Source organism: Muntiacus reevesi, chromosome 8 (assembly GCF_963930625.1).
Source record: "Muntiacus reevesi chromosome 8, mMunRee1.1, whole genome shotgun sequence".
Taxonomy (NCBI): domain Eukaryota; kingdom Metazoa; phylum Chordata; class Mammalia; order Artiodactyla; family Cervidae; genus Muntiacus; species Muntiacus reevesi.
In genome coordinates, this window is record NC_089256.1 from 14710204 (window position 1) to 14728315 (window position 18112).

Sequence of the window (18112 nt, forward strand, 5' to 3'; positions counted from 1 at the left end):
AGGTGACTTAGAGCCGCTTCATATGGGTAGCGCCCTCCCGGGCGGGCCCTAATGGCGAGTTTGGCAGAGTCAGCGAAACGCAGCGCCGCGGCCGGGCGGCGGGGAGCGCCCTCTCCCGCGCCCTCGCGGTCTCCCGCGCCGGGCAGCGGCGCGCACGGGCCATTTGCAGCGCAGGCAGGCTCGCGAGCGGCCGCCGCGCACCGGCCGGAGCGGGGGGCACCATGGAGCTGAAGAAGGACAGCAACGCCGTGTCCATCGACATGCTGCTGATCGTGCACTCGGAGAAGCGGCGCGCGGCTCAGGGCGCGCACTCGGACCGGCCGGCGGACCCGGGCGCGCCGCCGCAGCGCAGAGGAGGTAACGCGCGCTCGGGCCGGCCCCGGCCCCCAGCCCCCCGACCTCCTCGCCCCAGGGTCTGCCCGCCGGGGGGCGCCCCAGGCGCCCCCGGAATGAGGTCAGCGAGGCCGAACTGCTCCCCAAAGCTGGCTGCGCCTCAGCGCTGCGGCTCTGGCGTCCTGTGGCAACGCGTAGCCCCGTGATTGCCCCGGGTTGACTCCCCGTGCATGCCTGCAGTGCTTCCGTCACCCGGGGAGCCAGTTTCCTCTGGGTCACTCTCTGAAGGGTGCAGATCGGGTTGGAAGATGCCCTGGAGGAAAAGGACCAGAGCCTCAGGCCTGAATCCTGCGTGCCCGAGGCCTGCTCCCCACGGGCCACATTGCAGGGCACAGGGGACCCCAGGGAATTCGTGTCCTGAGTCAGACTTGGAGATGAGGCCCTCCCTTGGTGTCCGTGCACAAATCATGGCCTCACTTCTTGAGCCCTCTCCCAGATTCCAACAGTAGAAGGCGTGCAAGGTGTAACAGGCACACAAGCTGGGGTGGGGTCGGGCTGCTCTCCCCACTTTGGCTTACCTATTATTCTAATTGTCCTGCAGACTTTCTGGGGAAGCAGATATTGGTCAAATAAAGCCACTGTTCCCAGAGTGATTGTGGAAAGCAGGACCCTGGTCCCTGCAGTCTCCAGAGAACAGGACACAATTTGAAGAGAGTAGAGAAGGATATTAATAGAGGTTAAATTGGCCCCTCAGACATCTGGGAACCCCCAGTCCCTGTCTCTGAGGAAGCCCTCAGGAGCTCTGAGGAGTCTGGTGTGCGGTTCGCTAGATGGACTGTGTGCTGGCTCTGGGGGTGAAGTCTCACCGCCCTCAAGGTAAAACTTCTGTCTCCCGTCTCCCTTCCAGCCCCAGGGCTCCTCGAAGTCTGTCCCCAGCTCTTCTGTCCTCACAGTCACTGTGCACATTGAATATGCGCCTTCCACCCACCCTGCGGTAGCAGCCAGGCCCTGGAAGGCTCAGCACCCCCATCCCCACCCCAGGCCACGCAGGCTGCAGCTGCCCCTTAGCTCCTGGTGATGTGCAGGGGAGGCAGGCAGGGGAGAGAAAAGAGATGGTGGAGAGCTGAGAATCTTGACAGGCACCCAGTCTCCGGAGGGATTTGAGGCCTAGCAGTTGTTTGGGTTCGTTGGTTCTGGTGTTCTCAGAGCTGCCCCGGGAGACGGGGACATGGCCTGCCCAGGGTATTTGTGTTGAGGAAATTGACAGAGACCTCTGGGCCTTCCTTGACAGACTGTGGTCCAGAGGGCCAGGGGCCCCCTACAAGGCACAGCTCCAGGTCAGCCCATGAGTCCCCACCTCCCTCTCCTGCTCTGATCACATTTCTCCAAAAGGTTCTGACACTAGAAAGAGGGTGGAGAACCCAGAGAAGGCCCTGAGACGCCAGGGATGTGAACTGCTCAGTGACGCGTCCAACACCGGGCACAAACCCTACGTGACGCCAGACCAATGCATTTCACACTCGTGATCATGACTCAGAGAAAGAAGACCCCTGTTTCCTGAGCTCTCTCTGCCGATTTGTTGCCCCGAATGTTTTCCTGACGGAAGTTTCTCTCAGACATTATAGAAGCAGAGAGACCGTGTCATTTATTGACCATCAGACAGTTGTGAGCTGGAGCAGAGGGAGAGCACACGGTCTCTCCAATGCCCGCTGGACAGCAGTGATGTCCAGGAGACCCCTAGCTAAGCCAGCACATGGGCCCGCTCCTCAGGATAAGCCAAGGAGGAGAAATGCTGAATAAGACCAGCTTGTTCCAAGGCCCCCTGCTGGTGCACAAAAATCCAAAACACACCCCTCCGCCACTTCCAGGTGTATCATGTCCTCTGATCTGCTCCCACTCCAGGGCCTGCCAGGCAGGGAATCCTCCCGGCTCTACAAAGGAAGGTCTGAGCTCCGTGTCAGGAGAGCAAAGCTTGGTTACTTTCACGGGCAGAGGACTGACTGAGGGTGTGAGCAGGCAGCTTTCTGCTGTGTCCTTGTGGCAGAAAAGATTAAGAGGGACAAGGAGGCAGGGAGTGTGTGTGCCGGGTATTGAACTGCAAGATGGCAGAGATGCCTTTCCCTTTTCTGCAGGGCCCTAGCATTTCCCCAGCCATTTCCTTAGAGCTGCGCTTCTCTGAAAGACCCCTGGAAGCCCTCAACTCCTGTTCCATATTTGCCATAGAGGAGGTAGCCTAAAGCTGCCTGCACCAGGTCTGAGAAAGCTTCAGTACCTCAGGATTTCTCCCCAAAGTCGACGGGACACGTGCTCTCCACTCCCTGGGTGTCAGTGAGGGTCCCGAGTGGTAGGTCCCCGATGCTGACCATGGAGGGCTCTGCAGAAGAGAAGGGTGTCAAGAAAGGATTGGGGGGGCGCTCAGAGTGGTGGAAAGGGCTAGAGATTCAGATTGGAGGCTGAGCTTCCAGGAATGTGGCCATAGGCTGCAGAGCAGGACTGGCCTGGTGAGGAGGCCTCCGCTGCCACCAAGGAGCCCTCGATGCTCCTTCCACGCCAGCAACTTGATTTTATTGCAGCTGCTTGCATTGCCAGAACATATGCCAGTTCTGTGCCAGGAACTCAACCTTGTGGCCACCACTTCTAGCCGCCACCACAAAGAGAGAGAGAACCACTTCTATTCCCTTCCCTGTTGCCTCTCCAGGTCCCAAGATGGAGTGAGACACAGGTGCATCTCAGCGGATGCCTCGGCCACTCAGGGTCCCTGCTCTAGCTGCAAGGGAGGCTGGGAGAGCAGGCAACCATCCCTCTCAGTTGCCATAGAGATCTCTCACCCTCCATCTTTGCCCACTCCCCAGCCTACCTTAGGACTCTCAAAGTGAAAGAAGGTTCACCACACACAGAAATAGGCAGGCAAAATGAATGTCTTCTAGCAGATGAAGAATCTAGCAGATGTCTTCACAATAATGCTTCCATACTTATGCAGTGGAAACGTGGGCATGACAAAGAGGCATCTCCATTGTGAAAATTCTCCCTGAATGATCCTGATAACCAACCACCACCCCTGAAAACTACCGCAGTAATATTTTTTTTAATGTTTTAAATGTGGAAGGTTGCATTCATTCCTCTGAGCTCTTCTCATTTGTGGGCAGCCTCTCTCAGATCCCTAGAGAGCCACATTCCGCCTTTAGCTCAGATCCATTCACAACCGGTACCCTTGGATCTGGGTCTCCTTCCACAGAGGGCCTCATACTGGTCTTTGTCACTTCACAGGATTTCAAGGCGTCGGGAATGGAATCCGGAGATGGCAGAAACTAGAAGGAAATGACCTACATGGTAAATTCTCTTATCTTCATTTTATTTTCTTTCCAATCTCTTGAATTCAACATATTGAAAAATGTCTATGAATGTTGGGTTTCACTTGTTTGATAACTGGCCTAGATGTCTAACCACTCAGACAGTGGCTGCTTGTGACTCAGCCAGGCCTCTGGGGCCACTGTGACACTGGAAGATTTCCCTTGGCATCAGGTCCCCCAGTTTCCTGGAGGCTGTTGGTGGGGGGGCAATGCTATCCACTTGAGCACCCACTTGTTCACTGGCTGAGCTATAAAGAAAACCTTGGCATCATTTGGGATAGTGGATTTGGGTGTGTCCCCAGGGGAGGGGCTTCCCAGGTTATGCAGGGCATCCATCTTTTAAAAATATTTTTAAACATGGAAGACAGTGGCCTGCCTTGGGTGGTGTTACTCAAGGCCTGGGAAGATGCCAGTCCAGGGTTCTGTGGCTCCTGGCCTGGAACCCAGAATACAATAAGATCTGAGAGAAATCCCAGCTTCCAAAGTCACCTCTTTATGGTGCCAGGCGTCAGTCGCCCTGCAAGCCCAGGGTTTCTCTGGCAGTGCCATGCACGGACCATTATACTGGGCCTTATTCTGGCCCTCCTGGATTCATAAGCCCAGCCTCCATGAACAAATACTCTGGAACTGCACTGTGTGCATGTGAGAATTCTAGCAAGAATAAGACCTCCACTCCCAGAGCCCCAGTAAGGGACTTAGTCAGACCCCGGCTGTCTGAGCCCCATGATCAGATGACTGACTCATCAAATGCCAGCGGGAAGGACCCATCCCCCATGACCCTCCACAAATGGAAAAACATGACCCCAAATGAACAAGACTGAGCACCTGTGTTCTGCCATCCTTCTGACAGTAACAGAAGGAGAAGACAAACTTCTAAAAGTAAATTCATTCATTCATTCCCTCAGTAAAGGTGTACAGTGATTGCTTTGTTCTGGGAAGTGTTCCAGTTGTTGGAGATGAAACGGTGAATGGAATAGTCAGGAATGCCTGCCCTCCTGGGGCCATGTTAGAATGATTGCATCATAATGCCATTCACACCAGCCAGGTCTCAGCACCCTGGAGGTGAAGAGCTTGCCTGTATCCCCTGCTCTATGCATGGAGATAACTCGTCCTCAAGACACCCTCCCCCAACGAGGGACCACCTTTGGAATCCTGGTTGATGGGCATGCATGCGTGGGATGTCTTCCTTAACCTTGCTGTGGGACCATCAGATTGGAGACACATCAGCTCTAGCTCTACCTAAAGGGACAACTAAGTTAGCAAAACTGTGCTGTGGGCTCATGAGAATTACAAAAAGAATCAGACCTCCAAGAGATCTGACAGCCTCAGAAGCACATAGCAGCCCATGCAGGCAGGCATGCCCCGCCAGTGTGAGGGTGCATGGAAGGCAAGTGGATCATGTAGGAGGAAAAAGACACCATGTCTCTATTTGTTACCGCTCCTGCTTCACCTGAGTTGTTGGAAATTCATCTTATGGCTTCTTGGGCATGTTATTACATTAGGAGAGGATTGAAGTATACTGAATTCATCCCCTTTTTACCATCTTCAGGTTTCCTGGTTTGGGGGAAGAGTAGTGGAAAAACATAACAAAACACAAAGAGACACAGTAACTATTATAAGACTCTTAAAGACATGAAGTGGGTACTAGGTGCTAGCTAAGAAACAGAATGCTTAAAGTAGTTCTTGCAAAATCACCCAAGAATTAAGTTTTAGGTAAATGCAGGGCTGGAGAGAGACCACAGAGAGGCCTTGAGCTTGGGAAATGTAATTTAAAATTAACTTTAAGTAAAATTCTGTTTATTTTTTCAAGTGACACGCTTGCATGCACGCAGAAGTTAAAACTACAGCTTCTTTCTGTGTTTTCTGATGGCGAGGTTCTGGGTACATACTTGCCTTGTTGGTGCCCAGGTCACCCAACCCTGGTGGCCAGCATGGTGCCCAGCCCTGGAAACTGGACGGCTTTCCCCTGAGAAGGAAGCAGCTGCTGGCTTGTGCTTGGTGGAGGGTGCACAAATGTGGATGAACATGCTGTTGGTCCCCCCTCTTGCTACCCATGCACGCCTCTGGCTGGGGCGCTGACCGGGTGGGGGGAGCCCAAGTGCTCCAAACTTTTCCGAGCAGCAGGTGTTTGGGCTGAGCCATCAGCTTGCCCAGCAACGGGCTTCCCCTGCTGTGATTGGCTGCTTTCCTTGGTCCTGGCCGAAGTCTGCCTAGCAGCACGGGGACTAATGCCCCACAGCCACAGGGAAACCAGTTGTGCAGCTGTGACTATAAATACCCTTACAGCATCTATGCCAGCCAATCATCCTCCTTGAGGATTCCCTTCCCAGATCCTGTTTCCTCCACCCGGCAGCCGAGCAGAGATTACGGCCAGCTGTGCCCACAGGAGGTGGCCTCTTTGTCCTCGCCTGGGTCTGGCCTGGAGCTCCAGCCTAGCACATACTGCTTCACCCTGAGTTGGCACACACAGTGGTCCTGACCCTTGCCCAACTGACCAACCTCAGCCTTCATGGGGCCAGCTAACCTGGTTGGGCCTGCTACAGAGAAGCCTAGAGTGGGTGGGCTGCCCCAGGCAAGACCCTCCTCCCAGGAGGATAGCAATCCAGTCCAGCTCAATGAGCCACCCACCCAGCGTGAGCGGCTTCTGCCTGGCCCAAGGCGTGGAAATGCTGAGTGGCAGCTCTGGTTAGGATACAAGCGATGACATATGAACAGAGCCAAATCAGGCCAGTGCTCCAGAGGCATGCTTGCACCTGTGCCAGTGGTCACTTCCAGGGACAGGCCCAACAGCCTTTTTGCAGCTCAGCGGGAGGCCAGGGGAGAAGATGGCAGGCCGGGGTGGTAGTGGCCCTTACCTAGCCTCATCCCCACCCCTCTGAAGCAGAGGTTCAAGGGCAAGACCAGACCATCACAGCGGCCATACATGTACAGCAGAGATGTAGGGGAGGTGGTGCTTCCCACAGGAGGGGCAGGGGGCACCCTGCCATGGTCTATGGCAGGAGCTGGGCATGTCTCCATAGCAAGCTGACTCCACTAGGCTCTGAGCATGGCTCTGTGTCCCAGGGACATGAATATCGCCAGTGCATGGCAGGTGCCCTGCAAATGTTGGTGAACCTGAACCACGCTGCAAGCACCCCAACTCCGAGGCTAGAGTAGGATCAGGGTACCCTCCATTCCTCTCAGAGAGAGGTAGGAGGCTGAGTTCAGAGTCAGGAGACTTGGGTCCAAGCCCGGGGTCTCACCTGGCCATGGGGTCTTTGGCAAAAAGTTAACGAGTCAAAGCCATGGGCCCATGATCGAAATAAGAGCCTTCCAGGCTGCTCCCTAGAAAGGTGTGGCGATCAGGGAGGCCTCACGCTGTGCTATGGAAACTGGCTTGGCTGCACCAAAGTCAGGAGCATTGGTCACTTAGCCCGTGGGAGGCGTGCCCCACTTTTGGAAAAGAAACTAACCTCTGCTGGCCCCCATTGAGAGTGAGAGGCTGTGTGTACATGGGCTTCTAGGCACTTGCCTGTGTGTTCAGATGTAAGATTCTACTGATTCACATGTGTTGATACCCAGCCTGGCAACTCTCTGCTCTGCCTGGGGAAAATTCCATCCTACTCTGGGCCCCGTGGTCACTGCAGGCGCTGCTTTTCTTCCTTCAACAGGGAACCTGGTGGAGAAGCAGCATGCCCAGCAGACCCAGGTCATCACTTCCTACGACAACCAAGGTAAGGTTCTGCCACTACCTGTCACCTCTCCCCCAACTCCTGTGTGCCCAGGTCTGCTGTCCTGGCCAGAGAGAGTGGGGTCAGAGTACAGACTGCAGAGAGCAGGGCCCTCTCTGCCGCGGAGATGCTGGAGCACCCTCCCCTCCCCCACATCCCATGGGAAACAGTGAGAGGCTGCCTGTGTCCTGGGATAGAGCAATAAAGTCCTTGGGCCACAGAATCCACTCTGTCATCATCATCACCCTGGTTGTCATCACTTTCGCTGAGTGCTAACCTCACGTCAGGCACCCTGCCAGACCACATGGTCATTCTCATGTGAGTTATGCCTCACAACAGTCGTATTTGATCAGTACTCTTATTGTCCTCATTTTACAGATGAGTAAACCAAGGCTTAGAAAGGTGGGTTTTTGTCCAAGATCATATGGTCAGCAGGAGTCAGAGCTAGAGTAGTCTGTGCCCCAGCACCATCCCTGCCCGCCTCCGCCCCAACCACCATCAAGACCTCAGCTGTCGCTCTGCTCACAGCACTGCATCTACAGCCTCCCTGGGAACCGGCTCCCCCCACCAGCCCGCCGTGGTCAGGCCCTCCCTCCTTCCGAGTCACAGCGGTTCCCTGGCCTCTGCCCCTGAGACGGAGCCTTCCCCGACAGGGCCCTCCACCCTGGGACAAGTTTAACTCAGCAGTGGGGATTGAAAGGGCCCTTCCTTAGGGATCCTCACTTTGCTGGATGGATCCTCCCGGAGGGGAGGGCAGGCGAGGGCGTCCGCTGCTGACTCTGCAGGCGACTAGATCTGAGAGCACCTCAGGGTGGAGACAGGGTGGCTCACAGCTACAACTGGAGGAGAGGCCAGATTACAGCCCCACCCAACATCCACTCCCCCATTCACTCCCCTCCGAGTCACACAACCTCCCCTCCCTGCGGCTGTGGCTTTCTGCTCTGGGTTGAAGACTCAGGGCCTGGTACCTGAGAGCTCTCACCGCTGGTGCCCTCAGCGCTCATGTCCTAACTTGCAAGGTTATGTCCAGAAGGCAGTGAGGAGGAAGCCCTGGAGGACTCAGATGTTCTCAGGGAATTGCTCTGTAACACCAGCCAACTCAACATCCCCAAGGAAAGATGCTGGCAGACAGTGAAGAAAGCCTGTCAGTTTGAGTTCCCAGCAGGAAGTGGCTAGTTCTTCTTGCAGTCTAGATCAGTATCCATTTAGGGCAGGATTCCTGGGACAATGGCTTCAGGACAAACCCAAGGTCACTCAGTGGGCCCACCTCAACCTGTTACTCCTCTGAGCACTACAGACAAGCCTGGGCCCCCCTCTTCTCTGAAATGGACTAGCAGCAAGCAGCTCACCCCATATAAGAATGAGTGACATAAGAGTGAGTGACACCTCACTGAAGTGAGTGTGGATTCAGTTCAGTTCAGTCGCTCAGTCGTGCCCGACTCTTTGCCATCCGATGGACGGCAGCACTGAGTGTGAATTAGCAAGTATTTATCTTGCTTAGTTCTGGCCATACCCCCTGGAGGGGTCATGATATTATCCCTGTTTACAGAGGAGGAAGCTGAGGCTGAGGGTGCTGTGGTCCCCAAGCAGGGTGCTCCTGCCAGACCTGTAGGATAGGACTAGTGAAATGGGGCCTTCCAGTCACCAGAACCTTGCTGTACACCATACCCTGGCTCTTGTGGGCCACTCACATGCCTCCTCCTGGGATCTGAGGCTTCCAGAGGTGGCCTTGGACAAGGTCTACTGAAGGTCAGGATGGAATGGGCCCTCCAGGTCTTATGGAAGCCTGGACCACAGCAAGGGAGAGGCTGTGCTGCTCTGGGGCTGAGGCAGAGTGCCCACTCATGCTGATCCATTCATTTCACAAAAAGCAGCTCTGGATGATGGCACTGGGGATCCATCAGAGAACACAACAGACAATGTTCCGTCCCTGTGAAGTTGACACCTGGGGAAGGAAACTGATGAACCTGACTAGAAAAATGCAAGGTGTCAGATAAGACTGGGGGAGAAAATAAAGCAGGAAGGGGCGTGTAGGGGGAAGTCATATGGCTGAGTATTCATTTCTGGTGACTGCTGTGACACATATTCTCAAACTCGGTGGTTTAACACAAATGTATTTATTCTCTTCAATGGGCTTCTCGGGTGACTCAGTGGTCAAGAATCCACATGTAATGCAGGAGACCTGGGTTCAATTCCTGATTCTGGAAGATCCCCTGGAGAAGGAAATGGCAATCCATTCCAGTATTCTTGCCTGGGAAATCCCACGGACAGAGGAGCCTGGCAGGCTACAGTCCATTGGGTCACAAAGAGTCGGACATGATTTAGCAACTACAACAATATTCTCTTTAACAGTTCTGAGACTATAAATCCCATACCAGTCCCACTGGGCCAATCAATCTCTTGGTCAGCATCAGGTTCCTTTTGGAGGTTCTGGGTGATAATCTTTTCCTTGACTCTGCTGGCTTCTAGAGGCTGCTGGCACTTGTGGACTTGTAGCTGCATCACTCCAGTCTCTGCTTCCATCATCACATTGCATTCTCTCTGTAAAGTAGTTCTATCCCGCTCTGTTTTATAATAATCCTGGTGATGGCATTGGGCCCACCCAGATGATCAGGATCACCTTTCTATCACGAGATCCTTAACTGAACCTCATCTACAGAGTCCCCTTTGCCGTAGAAGGTAACATTCACAGGTTCCCGAATTAGGACATGGATATCTTTAAGGGCCATCATGCAGCTACCACAGGGAACAATTTAAAATAGAGTGGTTGAGAAAGGCATCCCTGAGGTGACATTTGAGTAAGGGAGGTGATGAAGGAGCAGGTCACGCGGCCTCTGGGGAAGAGCTCCCAGCAGAGGGGGTGGTAACTTTATGCAACAGGTGACAGAATGATCATGGGAATCTTGGATCTTCACGCGGAAGAGGTCTTTGCAAGATTCATCTGTGACGGGCATGTGCATTGAATGAGAGGGGAATGATTATAGGAGCTCCAGTAACCTCAGGCCCCGAAAGTTATTCTTGACAAATCAGATTTCTGTTGAGGCCTCCTTCTGGGTCACCTAACCTCATCCCCAGGCAGACTGCCTGTGCCTTCTTTGATCAGGCCTGCACTAGGCCTCCAACTGCCGTGTTTCCAGACCTGGGACATCCCTGTTGAGCTCCATTTTGCAGAAAGAATCATGAATGGCCCTGGGTTTTCAAGAGCCCCATGGAATCCAGGGTCAGTCAGGCTGCAGAAGACAGCCTTGATCACACCCACTGGCTGATGCCCTGTGGTCTTGGCCCTGAGCTCTGGCAGTCACCCCACACTCTCAGTCACCCCACAACTAGAGCTGCTGCTCAGGGCTTCCACCCTGTGTCTGACTGTACCTGGTGTGGCATCTGCAGAGCTGGACTGTCCCCATCATCAATCAGCTTGCTGTTCCCAGGGTGTCAGAGCTTACGCTTCCTGCACTAATGCTGACTACCACACTCTGAGCAGAAACCTCTGAACACCCAGCCCAGGGCTGTTTAAGAGTTGGGTTTTTTTAGAAATACTTTAGCTGAGATTTTCTGACTCAGCTACTGCAGGAAAAATTCGAAGGCACAGAATCCAGGTTGTAAAGGTGACAGCCAGTTATGGAGAGAGTTAAGGAGCATCTTAAGTCAATGATGACAAATATCTGACATGAATGCCGTACCACTGCCCCACCCCCAGCGCACACACAAATACACCCACGCATGTATGCATATACACACTCACATTCATATACACACACACACACACCTGACAGTCTTTGCTAATTGATAAGCACTCCAGGCAGCCACTTCCAATCAGTCAGAGTTAATGAACAACACAAAATCTGTTTGCCATCTCTGTATTAGGTGTTCAGAGCAAATTAGGTCTTCAGACAAAGCCTGATTCAAACCCACAGAGACCTGGAGAGAAGCTGTCGGGTGGGAGGACTCTCCTGATGGGGTAGAAGGGAGGCGCAGGGCAGCAGGTCGTGGACATGCTTAGGCCTGCCTGCTGCGTCGCCACACCTCTGGGGGTGGGAACAGGGTCTGGCAACCACTTCTCAGGTGTAGCAGAAAATAACCACTAATACGCTTTTACTAAGACAGCCAAAGTTTCAGCTTCACAAAATGCTGTCTGGGTGATAGCTGGGAGAACTGGCAAGTGGTAACATGAGAAAGTCTGGAGCAGGTGATCCGAAATCCCAGGAAGGCCTCCTTGTACTTGTAACTAAGATTAGCGTCATGATATCTGACTGTACTTAGGGTTTAGATCTCACTTTAAAGTTTGTCCAAATGATGTTCCACTTTTTATCATTGGCAAATTAATGTTTTCTTTACATTAAGAGCTTTGTTCGGTAAGGAATGCTGTCGTTGGTAAACTCTCAGCATTTCACACCTTTAGGAAGCACAGGGTGATACTGCAACCCTGATCACTGGGGATAGTGTGCCCAGGTCCAGGACCGTTTGGAGCAGAGAAGCCTCCCAGAAGTGCCCTTGCACACCTATGAATGAGAGCGAGAATCACACCCGTCAGGGAGGCCGGGAGCTTTGCTATTCTCTTCAAGGGAGTGACGATTAACAGCACCACTTGGGGCAGAGCCAGGAGGGGGCCTCAGGAAAATGTCAGATCCTGGGAGCGGGGGCCAGGGAGAGGCGAGGCAGTGCAGGAAGGGAGAGGTGAGAAGGGGTGACTGATGCCTGAAGGGGTGACTGGCTGGTGAGCTTCCAGCCAGGCAAGTGCCCAGTGGGAGACTACCTCAGCTCTCACCTCAGAAAGGGCTTAAAGAGTTTTGATTTTCAGCTCGCTCATTCTCTGACAGAGCGACATGGCTGGATAGGAGTGGTTGGAAGTACCTGGACATTAGGAGAAGTTTGGGGAAGAGGTTTGTTGTTGAGCCCTGGTAGTTCAGCTGGTAAAGAATCCACCTACAATGCAAGAGACCCCAGTTCATATTCCTGGGTCAGGAAGATCCCCTGGAGAAGGGATAGGCTTACCCTAGAAGGGATAGGGATACCCACTCCAGTATTCTTGGGCTTCCCTGGTAGCTCAGCTGGTAAAGAATCCTCCTGCAATGCGGGAGACCTGAGTTTGATGCCTGGGTTTGAAAGATTCCCCTGGAAAAGGGAATAGCTACTCACTCCAGGATTCTGGCCTGGAAAATTCCATGGACTATATAGTCCATGGGGTCACAAAGAGTCAAACACGACAGTGATTTTCACTTTCAAACCAATAGTCAGGTCAGCTTTGCAGCTTCTCTGTAGTTCTAGAGACTGTTGCAGCTGAACATTTTCCAAATTTTGTTTGATGAAATAATGCTGGGTCAAGTAGACTTCTGCAGAACTTCTCAGATCGTTGTGTGATACGACCTACGAAAGGGGAGGAAGTGGACATTTTTCTCAAATCCTTTTTCTTACAAAACATCTAGTGGGCAACTATAGCTTGGCACCCACTTTGAAGACCAACTCTGAGTGTTCAGGTGGAGAAAGTGGAAAGGCAGTGGTGAGTAGACCCATGCCCCGGGTGTTGTGGGAAGACACACAGGTGTCACTTGCTGTCCATGGCGATGGTAGCAGATCCTCTGACCAGAGCTGAATGATGCTTTGAACTCTGAAACACTTAACATCCTCATTGTCAAGTCACAGGCTGATTTTCTCTGCCAGTGAATGTGCTAGAAACTACAGTCAAAATGAATGTTAACCCCTTCAAAGTAATCCCTTGGAGGCCACTTTGTATCTTTTAAACTTGTTTAAGAATTACTATCCTTAACACGCAGAACAAGGTTGTAAGCTATGCAAGAAAGTCTGTATTGTTATTCTGTGAAAACACATTTAGCAGGCAAAGGATTAGTAAATGGAGCTCTTATGAAATCAATAAGGAAAAAAATACCACATCAGTAGGAAAACAAGTGATTTACAAAGTAAGTTTAAAATGGCAAATAGGTGAAAAATACTATACTGAAAATTTAACAAAGTACACAAAAACAGTGAGATGTCACTATTAATTGATTTAAAAAACTTTAAGAATTAATGACAATCAAATGTCAAATGTTTACATTACAAACCACCCCAAAATTCAGTTCCTTAAAACATTTAACAGCTCACAAGTTTACAGGTTGTCTGGATGTTCTTGGCTAAGCCACACCTGGCTGATTGCAGGTCTTGGCTAGCCTCACCCCTGTGTGTGGTCAGTGGGAGGGTTGGCCTCACCTGAGATGGCTCTGCTCTGCTCCCTGTGGTCTCTTGCCCGCCGCAGGCTAGGTTAGGAGCAGTTGCATGGCCGTTGTGGCTGGAATCCCAAGAGTGGAAGTGGAAGCAGCAGAGTCTCTTGGCAGAGGTTCCAAGCCTGCACAGCATCATTTCATGCTAACTGGCCAGACCACATCACCAGGCCAGCCCAAATGTGGGAAGGAATAAAAGACCTCTTTTTGGAAGGAAATACAAAGTATTGTAACCAATTTTGCCACTAAACACAGAAAGGGTGAGCAAAGTAGACACTCTTTTACACTGTTGAGAGAATCATAAAATCATTCATGAGATTTTGCCAATATCTAACAAAAGCCTTAAAAATCTCCATACCCTTCAATACATGTTTAAGAATTTATTTGAAGAAACCAATTTGAAGAGTGTGTAAAGTGGTGTGTCAGAATGTTTAGGTTTCCCTGGTGGCTCAGTGGTGAAGAATCTTCCTGCCAACACAGGAGATGCAGGTTCGATTCCTGGGTCAGGAAGATCCCCTGGAGGAGGAAATGGCAACCCACTCCAGTGTTCTTGCCAAGATAATCCCGTGGACATAGGAGACTGGTGGGCTATAGTCCATGGAGTCACAGAAGAATCAGACACAACTTAGCAACTAAACAACATCAGAATGTTCATCACATCATTGTTTAAATAGCAGAACATTTGGGAAATCTTAAATATCCAACAGAAAGAAATTTCTTCTTATGATTATAAACCATCTGTAGAATAGAGTACTATGCAGCCATTTAAAATGACTTGTGATTATATTCAGTAACATGTAATGTAAAGACAAGTGAAGAAAGAAGGATACAAAAACATGTTTATTATTATCCTGCTTTGCATTGTCATCTATTTAACATTGTTCTGTATCACTTAAGTTCTGTTTTCATTCTACTTTTACTTTTGCATTTGATTGGTATTTTTAAATTTTTATATTAATTTAAATTAGCATACAGTATTGGATTTTCTGGTGTGCAGTTCTATGTGTTTTAACACATGCTCAGATGTGTTAACCACCACCACAATCAGAATACAAAGCAGTTCTGTCACCCCCAAAATTCCCTTGTACAGACTCTTTGTATAGATTCACATCCTCCCATCACTCCTAAGAGTATTGTTGAGAAGTACTGCTTGATATGGCTGTACCAAAAGGTGTTTATCCACTCACCCACTGAAGGACATTTAGATGTTTCCAGTTTGGGGTAATTATGAATATAGCTTCTATAAGCATTTGTGTGCATGTTTTTGTGTGAATGTAAAGACTTTCATTTCTCTGGGATAAAGGCACAAAAGTATACTTGTTGAGTCATATGTTAAGTACATGTTTTGTTTTCTAAGAAACTTCCAAACTGTTTTCTAGAATAGCTGCATCATTTTACAATACCACCAGCATCTGTGAGGGATCTAGTTTCTCTGCAACCTTATCAGCATATAGTATTATCATTATTTTTTATTATTGCTCTTCTAATAGATGTGGTATCTCATTCTGCTTTCAGTTTGCATTTTCCTAATGGTTAATCATGTTGAACATCCTTAATTTCTTATTTGGTGAGATATCCATTATTTTACCCATTTTCTAATTGGATTGTCTTTGCACTTTTGTAAAAAATCAATTTGCCGTATTTGTGTGGGTCTATTTCTTAATTCTATTATGTTCCATTGAGCTATATATCTATCACTTTGTCAATATCACACTGTGTGATTACTGTAGCTTTATAGAACATCTTAAAATCCATTGGTGTCCTCCTATCTTTTTCTCAAAATTAACTTGATTTTTCTAGTTGCAATATCTTTCTATCTAAATTTTAGAATCATCTGGCCATATTTACAATCTACATAATTCCTCCAAGGAGTTTAATTGCAATCGCATGAAATCTATAGATGAACTTAGGGAGATTTGCCAGTTTGACAATACTGAGTCTTCCAATTCATGAACATAACATATTTTCCTGTGTATTTAGTCAGTCAGTTCAGTCTCTCAGTAAGGTCCGACTCTTTGTGACCCCATGGACTGCAGCACGCCTGGCTGCCCTATTCATCACCAACTCCCGGAGCTTGCTCAAAGTCATGTCCATCAGGTCGGTGATGCCATCCAACTATCTCATCCTCTGTCGTCCCCTTCTCCTCCTGCCTTCAATCTTTCCCAGCACCAAGGTCTTTTCCAATGAGTTTAAGTCTGCTTTAATTTGTTTGATCATATTTTTTTGTTTTCAGCATAAAATTCCTGCATTTTTTTTAAGATTTACACTTAACTATTTCATTTTTTGGAGCCTTGGGAAATAGTCATTTTAAAATTCGATATCTAATCATTTATTGTCAACATAAATATAATTGATTTTGAGGTGCTGGCTGACCTTGTATCCTGTGACCATTCTTAAACCTAATTTTTTAGTTCTAGGAAATTCTTATATAGATTACTTGGGATTTTTCCATGTAGACAGACATGTCATCTGTGAATAGCAGAGTTTCACTTCTTTCTTTGTAATCTATATGACTTTTCTTTCTTTCTCTTTTATTTCTGTTATTTCACCGGGCAGAACTTCAGTACAGTGTTCATTAGGAACAGTGAGAGTGGCCATCCATGCCTTGTTCCAAATCCAGGGGGGGAAAGATTTCCATATTTCACCATTAAATATGCTATTAGCTCTAGGTTTTTGGTAGGTGCCCTTTTCCAGATTAAGAAGCTTCCTTCTATTCCTAGTTTCTTGAGAGATTTGTTGAGTGGATGTTAAATTTCATCAAATACTTTTTCTGTATCAACTGATATGATCGTGTGGGTCTTATTTAGCCTGCTAATATGATGAATTACAATCACTGATTTTTCAAATATTAAGCAAACCTAGCATTCCCAAAGTGGTATATTATTCTTTTATTATACTGCTGGATTTAATTTTCTAATATTTTGTTGAGAATTTTTATGTTTATGTTTACAAGGGATATTGATCTATAGTATTCTTTTCTTATACTGTTTGTCTGGTTTTGGTATCAGATTGATGATGGCCTCATAAAATATATATGAAGTATTTGGTGCTCTTCTATTTTCTGAAGGATCTTGTGATAAATTGAATTTTAAAACTGACAGTTTTGTTAGAATTTGCCAGTGAAACCATCTGGACCTGGTTTTGGTTTGCTTTTTGTTTGTTTGTTTTTGGTAAATTTTGAACTACAAGTTTAGTTTTAAAAATACATATGGGAAATTTCAGGTTGTCACTCCTTCAATGAGTTTTGGTAGTTTATAGCTTTCAAGGAAATGGTCCATTTAAGTTGCAGAAATTATCTGTATAGAGTTATTTATACTATTCCTTATTATTCTTTTAGTATACATGGGATCTATAGTGATAACTCTCATTTCATTCCTGTATTGGTGTCTTGATTCCTGATTTGTGTCTTGTCTCTTTTTTTTTTGGCCACTCCAGTTAGAGGTTTATCAATTTTACTGATTTTTTCCAGTGAACCAGCTCTTGGTTGTGTTGATTATTCTGTCGTTATTTCTTCAAATATTTTTCTGCATCACACTATTTCTTCTCTATTTCTGGGGTCTCAGTAACATGAGTGTTAGATCTTCAGGTACTATCCCACAGGTTCTGTTCACTGTTTCTCTCTGTTGTTCTTGTTGAGTAACTCTATTGATCTCTCTTCAAGTTCAGGGACTCTTTTTTTGGTCATCTCTATTTTCCTATTGAGTATATGCAGATATTTTTTAAACAATTGTATTTTTCAGTTCTAAAATTTTTATTTGTGTCTTCTTTTTATCTTCTAAGTTTTGCTAGCACTTTGTATCTTTTCATTTATTTCAAGACTGTTTACCTCATTTTTTAGAGCATGGTTATCATGGCTGTTTTAAAATCTCTGGCTAATAATTCCAGAATCTGTGTCACCATAAGGTTAGCATCTGTTTATTTTCTTTTCCTTTTTAAGCTGATATTTTCCAGGGTCTCTCTATACTAAGTAACGGGATTTTAGCCTTTGCCAGATCTGCCCTGCACATGCACCACACAGCAACCAATCAAGGCATTGTTTTATACCATAGTTTGGTTCTCAAAGACTGTGATATAATGCTTAGGATGAGTGCATGCACAGTGTGAATGAGATCCATTCACGTAGAGGTGGCCACAGGAGTTCATCCATAACTTTTTGGAATTGCTCTCTTGATCCCCTCCTCTTTACAACCCACCTGCCAGTCCTCCAGCCCTAAATCTTGAGGCTTTAGCTTTCCTACTCTTCTGGGTGCATCTCTGTGTCTGCATCTGGAAACAACCAGTGGAGAACAGAGAGGGAAAGAAATCAACAAGTATTTTCCCCTACACTCTTGAGAATCATAGCTTCACTGGTAACCACCTCCCCTAAAAGACTTAGGTGTCTGTTGGGCCACCAAACTCACTGCTGCACTGATCCCAGCAGAATTTCCCTGGGGGCTGAGTCAGGAGATGAAAGAAAAAAGGGAAAAAAACAAGAGAGGGTTTCCTCCACTATGACTCTTAGAGT

General features: G+C 48.5%; 1 protein-coding gene across 1 annotated transcript in view; it reads left to right on the forward strand.

The window, feature by feature from the left end:
- Positions 1-221: 221 nt before the first annotated feature.
- KY (kyphoscoliosis peptidase) overlaps positions 222-18112 on the forward strand; it is a 50858-nt gene continuing 32967 nt past the window's right edge. The window contains exons 1-3 of the mRNA XM_065942578.1: positions 222-357; positions 3601-3663; positions 7334-7396. Of these exons, the coding sequence (XP_065798650.1) occupies positions 222-357; positions 3601-3663; positions 7334-7396 (262 nt within the window). The remainder of the gene's footprint in view (positions 358-3600; positions 3664-7333; positions 7397-18112) is intronic.